The sequence below is a fragment of the Myxocyprinus asiaticus genome, chromosome 50 (genome assembly GCF_019703515.2).
Source record: "Myxocyprinus asiaticus isolate MX2 ecotype Aquarium Trade chromosome 50, UBuf_Myxa_2, whole genome shotgun sequence".
Lineage (NCBI taxonomy): Eukaryota > Metazoa > Chordata > Actinopteri > Cypriniformes > Catostomidae > Myxocyprinus > Myxocyprinus asiaticus.
The window spans coordinates 25,017,938-25,035,537 of NC_059393.1; the positions used below are offsets into that span (position 1 = coordinate 25,017,938).

Here is a 17,600-nt window from a genome sequence, read left to right on the forward strand (position 1 = left end):
TGTAGTTGTTTGGTTTTGTTTTTGTATTCTTTTATGTGTTCATCTAAGACCACAGGGATGTTTGTTGAGGTTTGGGGTGGGGTTGGGGATGGGGAGGAGGAGGGGTTTTAGTGGGTGTTAAAAGTTGATTTTGTGTATTTATAATTATGTTTTGTTTTTCTGTGTTTTAATAAATAAAAATGTTAATCATAAAAAAAAAAAACTTTACACCCAACCCAAACCCCAAACCTAAACCTAACCATCAGTGGAGTAAAAATATCATGTTAGAGAGAGAAATGCAACCTTAGAAACATGCTTGTCACTGATTATGCAAACGCAATTACTTCCTCGCTTCAATGCGGGATGCAAACTTGGATCTCCTATGCTGCATACGCAACACACTTTTGGCCATGCCACAGGGGAAGGTGAACAAACTGGAGCCAAAGCAAAAATGTCAGAATAATGCGATCCTGGGGTACCAGAACGCTTGGAAACAACATGCTGACTTCTCAAGTCATGTTCCATCAAATGAGGCTTTGTGCTTTCTGCTCTTTGTGCCATTAGTGAAAAACCTGGCTCACCTGGTTTCAGCTCTGTGTCTCTGAAGAGTGACCATTCGAAAGGTGATGTACCTAACTTCAGTGAGGAAACACCATCAGTTACCAAAAGGTATTTCATGTGTGTTTCTTAAAGTTGGTCATTGAGCTATAAAGGAGTTGTCTAATATTTATCAGAGGATTCGATTAATTTCAATTCATTTGGCTTTTGACTTTTCATCAGGAGCATTTACTGAGCTCATGGAACAATTTACATATAAAGCAAAGACAATCAGCAAAGAGAATAAGCTCAAGATGATGTGGGCAAAAAGGAGGGAAAAACTTTCAGTCAAGACTGAGTCAGTAGATAACATTTAGTGTCAGTTTTGAAGAGTTTAGGGAAGGCGAAAATAAACACTCAGGAGTAAGGTGGAGTTAGGAAATCAGCTTATCTTGAAGCCTCTGCCCAAGAGATGATACAGCAGTCTGTTAATACCCAGTTGATGGCACGGGATTCTTCCATGGCAGCATGCCTCATCTCTGTTGCATTAGGTTTCCATTGGTGGTGTTTATTTACAAGGCGGAATTATGTAAGTGAAGCAGTTTAACGTGGAGTGGAGCAGAGTCCAAACTCTTGATTTAGTTGCTCTCTGAAATAAAAAAGACTCTGACATTGTCTCTTTAAAAAAGTTTAATGTTTGAAGAGGGATGGAACAAATTAAGACTCTGGGACAGTTTGGTGAAGTTTGCCCCCATCCAGTTGAGACTCTTCAAAGGAGTAGTTCACCCAAAAATGAAAATTATCTTATAATTTACTCAATCTCATGCCATCCCAGATGTGAATGATTTTTACTTCTGAAGAACACTAATAAAGATTTTTAGAAGAATATTTCTTCTCTGTAGGTCCATACAATGCAAGTTAATGGTGACCAGAACTCCAAAATCTCGAAGAAGGAGATAAAGACACCATAAAAGCAATCCATAAGACTCCAGTGGTTTAATCAATGTCTTCAAAAGCAATCCAGTTTGTTTTGGGTGAGAACAGACCAAAATGTAACTCCTTTTTCATTGTACATCTTGACATTAGTCTCCTTGGCAATCATGATTTCAAGTTCGATTATGCTTCCTATAGCGCCATCTAGTGCTCTACACATGTGACAAGTACTAAGAAGTGTAATCAAGCTTGAAATCATGATACTGCCTAGAGACTGCAATGGCAAGATGGCCTTTGAAAAAGGAATTATATTTAGGTCTGTTCTCACCCAAAACCAACTAGTTATCTTCAGAAGACATTGATTAAACCACTGGAGTCGTATGAATTACGTTTATGTTGCCTTTATCTGCCTTTTGGAGTTCTGATCACCATTCACTTGCATTGTATGGACCTACAGAGCTGAAATATTCTTCTAAAATTCTTCATTTGTGTTCTGCAGAATAAAGAAAGACATACACATCTGGGATGGCATGAGGGTGAGTAAATAATGAGACAATTTTCCTTTTTGGGTGAACTATCGCTTTAAACAGCAAGATTATGAAGTTACTTTGGTTTTCATCAAATGAAATATCAAACAAAGCAAAAGATAACAAAGGGGTCCAATTCAAACATTAGCATTATAGCTTTGTGTTAGCTAATTTCTCCTTCCAGTCATGACAAGAATAATAATGTATATACAGTAATTGGATATAACTGTACTTAATTACCATTTGCAAAGACTGAATAAATTTAAATGAAACAGAAGTAGTAAAATGCTTTTTGTCTCTGCTCTTTGTGTAATTAGTGACAGATCAGGTTCACCTGGATTCAGCTCTGTGTTTCTAAAGAGTGATCATTCGAAAGGTGATGTACCGAACTTCAGTGAGGAAACACCATCAGCTACCAAAAGGTATTTCACGTGTGTTTCTTAAAGTTGGTCGTATGCAATGTAGCCTGAATGTAACTCAAGATGATGTGGTCAAAAAGGAGGAAAAAACTTTCAGTCTAGACTGAGTCAGTAGATAACATTTAGTGTCAGTTTAGAAGAGTGTAGGGAAGGCAAATATAAACACTCAGGAGTAAAGTGGAGTTAGGAAATCAGCTTATCTTGAAGCCTCTGCCCAAGAGATGATACAGCACTCTGTTAATACCCAGCTGATGGCACAGGACTCCTCCATGGCAGCATTTCTCATCTCTGTTGCATTAGGTTTCCATTGGTGGTGTTTATTTACAAGGTGGAATTATGTAAATTAAGCAGATTAGCATGGAGTGGATCCCAGCTTAGAGTCCAAGCTCTTGATTAAGTTGCTCTCTGAAATACAAAGACACTAACATTATTTCTTTAATAGAGGGACAGCAATGGGGAGGTTAATGTTTGAAGATGGATAGATCGATTTAAGATTCTAGGACAGTTTAAGGTGATATTGTAAAAGAAAGTTTAATACTAGAAGTTTGCCCCCATCCAGTTGAGACTCTTTAAACATCAAGATTATGAAGTTACTTCGGTTTTCACCAAATCAAATCTCAAACATAGCAAAAGATAACAAAGTTGTCCAATGCAAACTTTAGCATTATAGAATTGTGTTAGCAAATTTCTCCTTATAGTTAGATATAACTACTTAATACCATTGCTTTTTCTCACTGCTCTTTGTGAAATTAGTGAAAAACCCGGCTCACCTGGATTCAGCTCTGTGTCTCTATAGAGTGATAATTCGAAAGGTAATGTACCGAACTTCAGTGAGGAAACACCATCAGCTACCAAAAGATATTTCATGTGTGTTTCTTAAAGTTGGTCGTTTGCAATGTAGCCTGAATGTAACTCAAGATGATGTGGTCAAAAAGGAGGGACAATTTTTTCAGTTTAGACTGAGTCAGTATATAACATTTAGACCCTGTTTCCACCTGATATTAAGATGTGTTTTTGGTTATCCGATCACATGTTGTCAGCTCTAAATACAGGTCTAAACGGGTCTAAAAAATGTTTTGTGATCATCGGATATCCAAAACAAGATATGAATGTGGTCATAATTGCATATGACTGCATCACATTTGTGGTGTAAATGCTAATCCGTCCTGCATGCATCCCAGCAGCAGCAACGCGCCACTCCATACCTGTCAATCAACTGCTGTGCTAAAACAAGAGTTTAAACTTTGCCGGTTACGAGCCGTTAAAAATGAAATAACCATCCGATCTGATCATTTTAAAAAACGGATATATACACAAACACTAGAACTTCAAGGATCTTCCTCAGTGTGTCTAAAATTAACATGCAGGGACACTTATGAGAAGCACAAACATCTAAAGTGCCCATAATACAGGTAATTCACTAAAATATCAGATATCAGAAATATCAGAACTGATCAAATATCAGTTCTGCTCAAAATGTTGCTTTTGTGCTAAGATTAACTTTCAGCTGCATCTGGGAGAAACAGCGCACATTTTTTTCACACTTTCTTTGTCTTTTCTGACTCTGTTATGGTTTATAATCATGCAGTAACACGCTGATGTAGTGATTGATGTATGTCGTCATGAAACAGAGACCCTCCACTCCAAATCCGATCACAAGTGGTCACAGGAGACGCATTTAAACAACCAGGTGTAAACAGCGATGTGTCTCACCTGACCACATGTGATCAGATCACCTGAGATGCATCTTAATACCAGGTGTAAACGAGGTGAGTGTCAGTTTTGAAGAGTGTAGGGATGCGAATATAAACACTCAGGATTAAGGTGGAGCTAGGAAATCAGCTTATCTTGGAGTCTCTGCCCAAGAGATGATACAGCAGCACTGTTAATACCCATTTAATGGCAACCCTAACCCTAACTCTTTAAGCAGCAAGATTATGAAGTTACTTTGTTTTTTACCAAATCAAATATCAAACAAAGCGAAAGATAGCAAAGGTGTCCAACACAAACATTTTCATCATAGAATTGGGTTAGAGTTAGGGTTAGGGTTAGCTAATTTATTCTTTAGTTGGATATAACTACTTAATTACCACTTGCAAACAATAAACCGATTAAAATGAGACTACAGTACCTCCTGTTGTCAAATTATTTTGTCTCTCTTGCATGTATCCAGCTTTGTGTCTGTGAAGAGTGACATTTCCAAAGGTGATGTACCAAACTTCAGTGAGGAAGCACCATCAGCTACCAAAAGGTATTTCATGCATTATAAATACATTTTTAAAATAAAATAAAACACATTTTGGGTTCCAGTATCAAACGAATGTTCTGATTTGGGTCCTAAGATTTAAAGTTAAGGAATTTGAATGAAAAGGCAAATTACAAAAACTCTGAAACTGTTTAAAATACAGTACTAATACGATGACAGCAAACCAAAACAATGCTCCATGCCCATCTAAACGAGACTCTTTCATGCAATGAGATTCTGGAAATCCACCGCTATTTAACAAATCAAATTATTAATTAGATTTGTAGGTCTGTAGTGCAAACATTAACATAATAGCATTGTATTAGCTCATTTCTCCATCTAGTTGCTTATAGTTCTACTTAACCATAAACATTGTGATAAACACCAGCAATTATTTTACATAAAAAAGATGCAGACTTCTGCGCAGGGGCTCAGAAGTGAATCTGTGAATCGTTATTTTAACAGATTTATATACATGAGCCGTCCAAATGAACCGATTCACTTAATTGTTTTGTACTCCCAAAACTATACATTTGTGAGAGGGACGACACCAAGTTAACAATTCTTGGTTCCCATAATGTTCTTAGAATGTTAGTTTAAGGTTATAAGAAATAGAATCTAAAGAGAATGTTCCTAGAATGTTAGGAATTGGTTCACAAAAAAATAACCAACAAGAACCAAATGCTAATGTTAGGGAATGTTCTGTGTTTGCTTGGTCACCATTTTGTTTGGCTGTATTGCTTGTGTTTTGTCACGCTACACCACTACTTGTTGGTAAATATAGCTCTCTAATGCTAAAGCAATTCTATTGTGAAAATAGCTGAACTACTGTCACGCCACTGAAAAATGCAGTTCCCTATCTGTCACTCACTTGAGGTTGTGTCGATGTAGTGACACCAGGGTTCGCCCTTGGGAGCCCCAGACACCTCTGATCTTTGAGAAAAGGCCAGTGGGAATTGGCGAGTGGAATTTGCATGCCACTCCCCCGGACATACGGGTATAAAAGGAGCTGGCTCGCAACCACTCATTCAGATTTTTTCTTCGGAGCTGAGCGGTTGTGTTCAGCGAGCTGAATTCCTCCGCCGATCCATTCACCTCCAGAAAGCTGTTGGATTTACAGCGAATTACAGCGGTTTCTCCCCCTCGTGCACCGGTGGAGTACAGAGAACGCCCCTGGGTGCTTCAGCAGCTAAAAGAGTATTTTCTTCCTAATAAAAGAGTATATTTTCCTACTAAAAGAGTGGCACTCACAGAGAGCGTCTTTTTAAAGATGCCTTTCCGTCTGTGTTTAATTCCTGGTTGCGGTCATTATCTCTCCACTTCCGACGGCCATGATCGCTGTCTCACGTGCTTGGGCGCTGCCCACGTGGAGACGGCTTTCGTGGATGGGTCATGTCCTCACTGCGAGAACATGACCATGGCAACATTGCGGTCACGGCTTTCCTTCCTCAGAGGGAAAGCCACCCCACCGGCTCCCCACGCCAGTCCTTTTACCTACGGGTTTGAAGCCGCATCGGTTAGCACTGGGGGCGATTTGGGGACTCCAATGGGAACCGCTCTGCCGGGTATCCCCCCACAGACCTCCCATTCCCCAGGACTCTTGTTGGCCCCAGTTGAGTTCTGGGATGAGACCTCCAGCTCGTCTCAGGGCAAGTTTGCTGTCTCATTAGGGGCTCGCGATGTGGACAAGCTCTTGATAGTAGCATCGGAGAGCGGGCTGGTTCAGTCTGATGCTGAGGACTCGACTGGGCTCCCACCTTCGGGTGTGGTCCCCCAGTCACAGGCCGACATGGAGCTGACGGCCATGCTTGCCTGGGCGGCTGCGAGTGTCGGCTGGAGTGGAACCCTCCGCCCCGCCCTGAACCCTCAAGACTTGATGATTGGTTCCTGGGCCCGGAGCGCCGCTCAGTGACAGATAGAGAAGGTCCTGGTTACTTTCGTAACCTCCGTTCCCTGATGGAGGGAACGAGATGTTGTGTCCCTCCTGCCACAACACTGAACTACCCGCTGAAATGGACGGGACCCTGTCTCGGCTCCTCAGCAAAAACCTGAATGAGTGGTTGCGAGCCAGCTCCTTTTATACCCATATGTCTGGGGGAGTGGCATGCAAATTCCACTCGCCAATTCCCATTGGCTTTTTCTCAAAGATCAGAGGTATTTGGGGCTCCGAAGGGCGACCCCTAGTGTCACTACATCGACACAAATTCTCGTTCCCTCCAACAGGGAATGGAGGTTATGTAAGTAACCAGGACATTACGTTGGTAGTGTCGCTTAGTTAGTTACTCCCCAACACTATAAATACCATTTGAAACATTAATCTCTTCAAATGAGAGGGACGTCCTGAAGTAAAATGCTTTTTGTCTACTTGTGTCTTTAGACCAGGCTCGCATGTATCCAACTTTTCGTGTGTGAAGAGTGAACATTCCAAAGGTGATGTACCAAACTTCAGTGAGGAAACCCCAGCAGTTACCAAAAGGTATTTAATGCGTTTTGCATTACAGCATTGTGTCCGCAAATTTCTCCATTAGGGTGGATGTGATAGAACTTGACTTGCAGTAATAAAACAATAAATCACTGAACACCATGTTTATGTGGCAGTTTACTGAACTCGATCTGGATTCTGAAACTTCTTTCACCTCTTTCGGGTTCAGAGTTCTTTTTTATGACACTTTCTGCACTCCACAACCTCTGCGGCTGTTCCATGTATTCAGAAGCACTTTCCCGTGAAGATTAGATCTGATTATGAAAGATGAAGCACAGTTACAGGACTGCTGTGTTTCCTTATATAGCTGCTGGTGTTACTTCTAGTTTGTGGCCCTTCTTATTGATTTTGAAACGAAAAAAATATTATCAGTGCTTTAAATCTATACTGTGTATTGTTTACTAAGGTAAGTGTTCATAAACGTTCAGCAAATTCACCACTGATAATTTTCACATGCAAATGGACTTTGCAGCAAACTTGCAAATTATCCATTGTTGCCAAAGGTTTGCCAGAGGTCCACCAGTCGAAGAGCTGCAAATGTCTGGCAAACATTTGTGGTGAATCATAAGCTCATTTGCATGTGAAAATAATGAGCAGCAAACTTGTGGCAAACTTGCGGCAAGTTGCGGGAAGTTTCGTTTTTTTGTAAGGGTAGTCAAGCCTCGGGGCTTCAGATAAATTTCAAAGATATGTGTATTATGTTGTAATGTATGAAAGTAAATTAGTAACTGATTGTTTGAACTTGTAGATTGGGGAATAAATGTGCTTGTGGACTGGGCAGTAAAAGTTTATTACTAGGAGAGTAAAAGTACTTGTACTACTGTATTGGGACCCAATTTGTGCAGTTATTTGTGTTTCTTTTTTTAACCAAGAACTGAAGCAATTTAAACAAGGAAGTACGTCATTAGTGGTGACATTTGACAGCATAGAAGAACTTTTGTCAAAAAACAACACATTGCACTGATTGCAGCGCTGTATCGGGGCTTGATTTGTTTTGCCTAAACCAAGTAATGTTTGATGTCCGTAGCTTCATTCGGCAAAAAACCCCCAAAAAAACACGTTATAACTTTGAACTCTTTGCACACTTTGAACTCGACAGACACATAAGCACCCTTCTCTCCCCTATTAATAAAATGGTACTGCCCAGTTTGCAAGTGTATGTCCCAATCTAAATGTTGTAATAAACAGTTATTAATGAAAAGAGTCAAATCTATTAATATATTTTTATGTTGTTAATATTTCAGAATTTATGTTAAATAAGTAATTCATGTATTTTAAATTTGAGTATTGGATTTCATGGTATTTTGAAAAGGACTTTTACTTTGGAGACACAGAAATGAGTTGTGTTCAGCAGAGTTAGTTGAACTTGAGAGAATAAAGATGGAGACAAGTATTGAGAAAAACCTCGTCAGTGACCATGGGTTTTATGCATCCATACTATCTTCAGGATTAAATCCCCCAAAGCACCCACACACAAATATTACATTATTTTACACTCATTCATAACTCATTTATAACTAGTAACTCATTTATGAAACTCTTGAGGCTTGAGCCTTACTTGGTCAGTTTATAAATGGATAATGGTCTGCACTTATATAGCGCCTTTTTTAACCTTAGCAACAGCCGCTCAGGTGGTAGAGCAGGTATTAATTATAAATTATATAATTAATAATTTAGTTAAATTATTAATTTATAAACACTTACTTTATTGAACAAAACACAATAACAACATAATAGCATTGATAATAAATGTTATTGCTTCAAAACCCAATAACATGTTGTTGGTATATTTTACATTTTCACAAAGGAATGGCACAAAAGACAAGTGCAATCGCTGTGACAGATATGATGTAAAATATGATATAACGATGATCTTATATGAACATGCCTAATATGTGTGTCTTATATGTGTCTGAATTTAGTTTTAATTTTCATATACCACATTTTTCAAGTTTTAGAAGTGTGTTAAATGTGTGAGGATGTGTATTTATCTATCTGTTATATGACCAACATAATCATACAGACATATCAAATCAAGTTACAAATTGTTTTTCTGATCATTCAGGAAGAACCTGCATAATTTATTCACTGTAAACCATAGATATTGCTTTATAATAGCTTTCATTGTAATATTAAAAATATTATTACATTATATAATGCTGAAAAGATTATTAAAACTGCAGTGCTGCTCTTATCCACCATTTTAATCTGCTGCTCAAAAGAACCTGGAAGCACAGTTGCATGTGGTGTGACGTCAGAGTAATTTAATGCATAACGTCACACTGAGCCTGAGAAACGTTGTCCAATCAAACACTTTCTAGAATGAAAACACACCCTCCCCTGACATCTGTTCAGCGCACATGGCAGTGTCCTCACCTGTGCTGAAGATGCCTTCGCAGGGCATTTAGAAGAGAGCACGATCCATGCTGTAGGGTCATTCCCGTAATGAATAACTTAACTGTCCTTACATGATGCAATATACCGTGGCTGTCAGTCCTAACTGAAATGGATGGATGGATGTGTGTGTGTGTGTGTGTGTGTGTGTCAGCAAGGAGACACCCAGAGAGAGTCCACTCACCTGTATTAAATTGACCCGGTGCCCTTTAGCATAGATGGCGGGTTTTCCCATTCCAGCATGTGCATTGGTACAGTTATTTTTCAGTTTTAAAAGGGTGGTGGTGATAGCATGCACATCACTCTTACAAATCACAGGTGAGTGACGTCATCTAGGCTCTGCCTTTGTCTGTACTATCCCTAACAGCTTGCCTAAAAGGCCATTGTACAAAGGGGCCGCAGTTTGTTCTTGGCAGGAAGCAGATGCCCTAACCCTGCCCCCACCCTAATCCTAACCATATGGAGCCTGTAAGTCTGCGTAACCTGCCAGGAACAACTTATGGCACCTTTCTCCCATCGTGGCCTAAAATACTTTGTAACACTTTTCCAGGCTGCGAAGTAAACTAAACCCTATTGTCTATTTAAAAAAGGAATGATCCATTGGACATGTCCCGCCCCAGCTTCATGTTTCAGAAAGAAATACTGTATGTCAACAGGCCAATGAAAACTGTGCTCGTCAAGGCACTTCAGCTGGACTTTAAGCTTTAAGGCCGAAGCATACTTCACGCAAGTACGCAGATGCGTACGCTTGGCCAAAGCATGGTCAAAGTGTGGTCCCACTGTACATACATTATGTGTGCTCTTGCGTTGCTTTGGCGGTTACAAACCTCAGACCACAAGGGGGCAACAGATTTTTTTAGGCACGACCACGAAACCGGTGCTGCATCCGAAACCAGGAAAATGCTGCCTTCGGAGGCTGTATACAGAGGCAGGATGAAAATAAGGTGCTTTTCAGCCCAGATGTGGTAGATGAGTCGATGTAGAGACACGGAGAAAAAACAAGTTCGTTTGAATGGACTGGGGACAAAAAGTCTTGAATTTTTCGAAAAGATTCAACTCAAATTGCTGCGCGAGTCCGCCATGACAGTTTTTGATTGAAAGAAGAAAATCCACTCTAGCGCCCCTTGCAGCAATGCTGAGAATGCAGCGCGTACTTGCGTTGGGTTATGAATTGAGCACTGACACATTTCACAATGCAACGAGGTGTGAAATAGAGTTTGTAAAGCAAGGTGCATCTGCGTTCACGTACTTGCATAGTGTATGTTTGGGCCTTTATGAGCAACAAGGCTTTCAATACAAATGTTTATTCCTAGAAGCTTCTGTACATGGTTTAGTTTACTGTCATCTGGTGGTCAAAAAATTAAGTGCACCTAGTAAGCTGCTGTGGTCGACATGTTATTTGGTTTTGAATTGAAGCAATACAATTTATTACCACTGCTATTATATTAGTTACAAAGTAGATGTGTTATGATAAAAATCAATAACTGATTATTAATGTGTAGATTAGAAAATTAGGACTGGACATTTTGTTAACATAGGAGTAAAAGGTGCTTATGTGACTGTATCTGGTTCAAACCTGTGCTGGGATTTGTGCTTCTTTTGAACCAGAGTCTGAACCAGTAGATTTCTGCCAAATTAAGCCTCAGATGTTACAGATCATATGGCTTTTGCTAAACAAATCAAGCTCTGATACAGTGAAATGTGTTTTTTTTTTTAAATGTACAAGACTTGAAACTTTGGTGTCCAACGTCAAATCACTTCTAGTGCACACCAGTTTAAAATATTGACTACTCTAGCTCAGGTATATGCTGAAGTAGGTTGGGGGAATCCCAGAGTATGACATAAGAGGGCAACCACAAACACAGAAACAACTGTGGAACATCTAGAAATAAAGCGAAGCAACAGAGAACAAAAACAGCTAAGTGTTTCTCTGATGCCATGCTCGTTATATGTACAGTGCAAGTAAACATGAACACCGCTTTCTTCTGGCAAGTAAACACACTATACCAAATGTGTATGACTTTCTATCTTCTGCTGAACACACAAAAAAAGATTTTTACAAGAATATTTCAGCTGTGTAGGTCCATACAATGCAAGTGAATGGTGATCAGAACTCCAAAAAGCAAATAAAGGCAACACAAAAGTAATGCATAAGACTCCAGTGATTTAATCAATGTCTTCTGAAGAGATCTAGTTGGTTTTAGGTAAGAGCAGACCAAAATGTAATTCCTTTTTCACTGTACATCTTGGCATAGCAGTCCCTAGGCATGGTCATGATTTCAAGCTCGATTACACTTCCTAGTGCTTGACGCATGCGTAGAGCACTAGATGGCGCTACAGGAAGTGTAATCAAGCTTGAAATCATGATTGCCAAGGAGACTGCTGTCAAGATGTACAGTAAAAAAGGAGTTACATTGGGGTCTGTTCTCACCTAAAACCAACTGGATCACTTCAGAAGACATTAAACCACTTAACCACTAGAGTCTTATGGATTACTTTAATGTTGCCTTTATGTGATTTTTGGAGCTACAAAGGTCTGATCACCATTCACTTGCATTTTATGGACCTACTGAGCTGAGATATTCTTCTAAAAATCTTCATTTGTGTTCAACAGAAGAAAGAAAGTCATTCACAGCTGGGATGGCTTGAGGCTGAGTAAATGATGAGAGAATTTTCATTTTTGGGTGAACTATCCCTTTAAGCTGGGATAGGATCAAGTATTTTAACATAAAAAGTTACATATTTCGCTTTAATTACCATTCACAATCTCTTGATATGAGACTACCTCCTGTTGCAAACTGTCTTTTCTCTCTGCACTTTGTGTCATTAGTGAAAGACCAGACTCACATGTTGTGTCTATGAAGAGTGACCATTCAAAAGGTGATGTGCCGAACTTCAGTGAGAAAACACTAGCACCTACAAAAAGGTATTTCATGTGTTTTTTATTGTTGGTCATACTGTATGTAGACAGTGTAGTACAGCAAATTTAAAAGTATTCACAGAACACAAATGACACAATACAAGAAGCACAAAATGAGTCTTTCTAATCTAGATATTTGTTGTTCACCTGTACAGTATTTTTGGGTAGAGGTAACTGAAAAACGGTCTTCCATCTTGAATTGTAGGACATTAAAACCTTAAAAACCTTAAGTGAACAGGTTAAGAGCATCAACAGAAAATAACTCACTAGATCCTGTCACTGAAATAATTTTATGTGAATTATGTATATTTTTTGTTATACCCATTTAAATTTGGCCCTGCAGCCAGTCGCAGCCTCTGGATAAGAGGAGTTGCCCCCAGCTATACCCTCCATATTCATTTATTTCGGCTCTTTTCTTTGGGGAGAAACTATGAATTCTTGAAGTTATTAAATATAAGCAACAATAAACCTATAGGCTACTGATGTATCTGTTTTGAGTTAGGGCAGGAGTGTCTAAACAACAACCATTTTTCTGTACTGAATCGATGACAGTCGATAAAAAAATAAAAAAATAAATAAATATGCTATTTCTTTCCTCACTTTCTTTCTTTCTTTTTTCAGTAATCAGTGGCAAAAGAACACAGTAAATATTGGTTCAGAATTTGCACGGTGGAAAACTCTAAAAGCACAAAAGGGACTGAAGAGTGATGAAGAAGTGGCTTTTTATCTTCTGAACAGGTGAGTGCACCTTAAGCGCAACTTTAAGATTCCACAGTTTAATTTACAATGTAAATTGCCTACCATACCACAATGTATAATGTTTTGCTGTTTTTTGTCATAGAGTGAATAAGCCATAACATAATGTGAAATATGATCTACAATGTGCCTTTTTTTTCACCACAAAAGATGGTGAAAAGGAAAATTCAGTACCTTGCAATTAGAACGTAAATTTGAGTCAAAAATTTTGGGACCCCCATCAACAAAAAGAGAAATGCAAGTGTACCTAATTAGTTCCTTTGTGAAAGTACACAAGAGTCTCAGAGTTCTCTAAGCTCAAGTTTGATTAGCATTTAACTCCACATGTAAGAACTAGATTATCAACTACAGAAATGCTGACAATGCAAGAAATCTTTGTTACATGAAATTTGAAATTTTGAGGATTTTCTCTGGGTTTGATGTCAAAGAGTTTAACACACACTACATGTGCACAAGACACATTGGATGAGTCCCAGGATGCCAGTAAAGGTGTTTATATGTAGGTCCCTATTTTAAGAGTGCAAGCGCTAAGCGCAGCGCAATGCCATAAGTCATACAGGCAAAGTCAATGGGTATGGCTTTGAAGTTTTGGTATTTTCCTGCAAGCATGTGCTAATTTAGGTGCAAATGGGTTTGGTGCAATTTCACTCTCAAGGTGATAATGGGCTGGGTCAAGTGCAATTTGATCTGAGGTTCTTCTCCTGCACCGTTTGTGTCCTATTATACAGTCCATTCCCTTCCAAGCACTAGTGATACAAACAAAGACAGCACATTCATAAGAAGTTGGTAGTGTAAATGGACTGTATGCAATTAATTTGAAGAACAGAAATATGTACTTACATTCTTTTGTGCATTAACAAACGTTGAATGTAAGGCATATTTCTATGTTTTGTGACACGCTCCTTTTATCCACATTGGAAAATGTGATTCTCGTAAAGCATTGTATTTACACTCCATTAATTATAGAGAATGTAAGTATTATTAATAATTTTCATCTACTGACACACAAGTCATGGCTAGTATTAACAGTGACTGTATCGGCACACATTTCACTTCACTTCCACCGGTCGATTTTGATTTTGAAAAATTAAATTAAACCAAAAAAATTATTCTTAAATATAATTGTAAATATAAAGATTATAATAATAATAATAATTGAAAAATAAACCATGACCTAAATATAGTTTAATACAAATCTCTTTAGCTGTTTCATAAAACGGCTACAACAGTGATCGTCATGAACATAATTTAATGTTCCACTATATTTTCAGAGTTTAGACATGAACTTTATCACCACCTGCAGGTGGAATCTCCAAACTGTAAATGCAGGAACTGAAAAGGAACTGAGTTTAGGCTTTGCATTGAGATAAGATTTGCTTTTGAAACATCTTAGCACAATGACCTATTTTTCGGCAAAATAGCAAATTTCGCTTTGCGCCACTTCAATAACATACAATACTCCCACAGTTTGTGCACATACACCCAGATATAGCTATGTTATCTTTTTGTCTTTGTGAAAATCAAAGAGGGTTTCCAAGAGATTTCTCTAATATTTTGTCGGAAAATGCTGTATTGTATTTTAATTTACTGCTAACAGTTGCCAATTTTACTTTTTTAACAGGATTCAGTGTGATACATCAGACTCAGACTTAAAGATTCAGAGACGGCGTAAGGATTTTAAAGAAAAACTCCTCTCGATATTCCAGGTAGTAAAATATTAGTTTCACAAATGCAAACAGTGCGACATATTTATAGTATAACAAGCAATAAGTTTTTGAACAAAGTTTCACAGTATAGCAGTTTAAGTTTAGAAAATTAAGTTTCCCTTCTCTTGACTGTTCATTTTCCCTTGTCCATTAAAACAAGAATGAAATAGTAGTCATATGAATTACCTTTGTGCTGCCTTTATATCCTTCTTGAAGCTTGAAATTGTACAAATACATCTTGCTTTAATTCCTCCGTTTCCGTGTCTCGTTTCCTTTTCTTCCATCCTTTCCTCACATCCCAAGAGGGAGGAGCTATGAAGCAAGGAGAGGATGCAAGGAAAGGAAACTGATGCTAAATTTTAGAAATGAGAGGCACCCTTAGGGTCATATCAGACTGACGTCTTTGCTTGGAGGAGCGAGGAAGCATCAGTTAGGGTATTGAGAATCAACCACAGAAAAAGATCTCAGTGTTAAACTTTTTCACCACTACACAATCACTTGCGAGTGAAATCTGAACATTTACTATTCAGTGGCTAATGTCATAGTCACCTAGCGTGAAATTTGAGTGACTCGCATTGTAGAGGGATGCACATTATCACAGGTTTATTATGCATTTTACAGCTGCCTGTCTGTAAATTGATTTAGATGTAACATGCTTAAAGCTGAAGTGTATAACTTTTTCAGAGACATATGTAAATTGTAAACATATGAAGGCAAATCAATAGCAAAAATCAGGGTGCATTTTTAATGCTTGTGCATGCAATATATTACAGCCACTACTGTGAAATGGGACGAACCCGTGAGATTATCTTAAACCTTTGCGCGCATTAGTGACACTTGTGCGAAGTAGAAACAGATGCGCAAGGAAATGGGAAGAACCCATAAGGTTGTTTTAAACACTCTCGCAAGGAAATTTCTAACCGCACAATCTTGGTCAATCCCGACAGCCTCGATCTCTTTCTTATCTCATCTATGACTTTTGCTGACGGGAATACTGTTTAAATTTGGCAGTTGTGGGGCAGGCTCTTGCTGTTTTGACTGTAACCAAAAATATAATTGGGTATTATCTGTTATTACGTAGAACCATAGCAAGCACACTTGTTCCTCATGAGATACATGGCTTCATCAAGGGACCCTCGGCATGTCAGACATTATTACTTTATTTGTTGCAAATTTTTCATTTAACAGGTGTCTCAGGAGGAACATGTCAGCTTGCTATGGGTCTTCATAATGACAGCAGCCAATCACAACTGACTTTTGAAAAATAAATATTTAAGGTTACAATCAAGACAGAAAGAGCCCGCCCCACACCTTCCATAATTAAACGGTGTTCACCTGAGCAGAAGCAGCATGAAGTCAGAAGTTTCCTCCTGTGCAAGAGCTTGTATTGCGTGCACGGGAGATTTAATGCATGCAAGGGCTAAAAAGAACTTGTGGGTTCTTCCTGTTTCATTGAACAGCTGTAAACTTATCGTACATTGATTTTCTGTCATGTTAAACCATTTGTAGGTTGATTTCCTCAAAAACTGTAGTCACTGTGACGCTATAAAAACATTGCTATGTTTAAATGGCCTGTCCAGCTCGACATAGTAATGTATTCAACCAATATACACTGTGTTGACTCACTCAATGGTGTTTGGGGCGGGCGGTTTGTTCTGTTTTTGTGAACAATGGAAGACGTGTTTGAAAAACCTGTTTGAAAACAATTGTTTATGTCAGGACCCCGACACTCTTGTTGAGCTTTATTTAGTGTTGGGATCCTGTCACCTGTCTCTGGTTTTTTGTTTTGGTCTGTTTGTGTTTTGCTCTTGGTTTAGTTCCTCCTCTTGTGCTTTGTCTGTCTCCCCCTTATTTTCATGCTCCATCCTGTGTTTCCCTGATAATTAGTTAATTTCCCCCACCTGCCCTCCTTATTTGCCCTCCTGATTTCTTCCCCTTTATTTGTCCTTTGGCCTGTCCTGTGCTTTTTTGGATTGTTTCTCCTGTTCTTGGTCTGGTTGGTCGGTTCAGCAGTGCTTTCAGCTCATTGTGTTGCCCTTGTGTTGTTAGTCTGCCTAGTTTAATTTTGTTCTTATTTTGCCATATTATGGGTTATTTTAGTTTTCCAGCCCTTTTAACTGTCATCTGTGCCCAGTTTTGTGTTATGTATTTTTCTTTAATAAAGATGTTTTTTCATGGCTGTCTGCATTTGGGATCTGTTTATATCCCTGACAGTACGATCCAACCAGTTCAGTTTCATGGAAATTTGGCTTCACCCAGCTCCTGTCCGGCCGGAATCTGTCTCCTAGAGCACAGCTCACACCAATGTGTTTCTGGACTGCCCCCAGGGACCCAATGTTTAGTATGTCCAAGTTCTTTACGATGAGGCCCAAAGGCTGTGTTGGCCCTCGTCAAACATATTTTTCGAGCTAGACTTGACAAACCACTTGTCTCTGATGAGCGGTTCATGGTCCATCTATGTTGGCTTCAAGAGATGGAGGCCTTGCTCTGAGGAAGGCTGCTTCCCTGCCACCAGTGCTCCCGGTCATCGCCACAGAGGTCATTCCACAGTTTCTAGCCCTTTTCCCTGCAACCACCTTTGACCCATCCTTCTCCCCTGCCGATGCCAATTATCCATTCCCTTCTCCAGCAGTCACCAACCACCCTTCCCTTTGCCCAGCAGTTCTCAACGGTGAAGCAGCAGAATGAGGCTATCCAGCATA

General features: G+C 39.1%; 1 protein-coding gene across 3 annotated transcripts in view; it reads left to right on the plus strand.

The window, feature by feature from the left end:
- The window catches only part of LOC127439013 (protein NLRC5-like), a 72,861-nt gene that overhangs the window by 20,557 nt on the left and 34,704 nt on the right, over nt 1-17,600 (plus strand). For 2 of the 3 annotated variants that reach the window (XM_051694979.1, XM_051694978.1), the window contains exons 4-10: nt 544-648; nt 2,294-2,398; nt 4,569-4,646; nt 7,018-7,116; nt 12,347-12,442; nt 13,058-13,174; nt 14,814-14,898. In XM_051694979.1, the coding sequence (XP_051550939.1) occupies nt 544-648; nt 2,294-2,398; nt 4,569-4,646; nt 7,018-7,116; nt 12,347-12,442; nt 13,058-13,174; nt 14,814-14,898 (685 nt within the window). The remainder of the gene's footprint in view (nt 1-543; nt 649-2,293; nt 2,399-4,568; nt 4,647-7,017; nt 7,117-12,346; nt 12,443-13,057; nt 13,175-14,813; nt 14,899-17,600) is intronic. The other variant, XM_051694980.1, reaches the window with a different exon arrangement.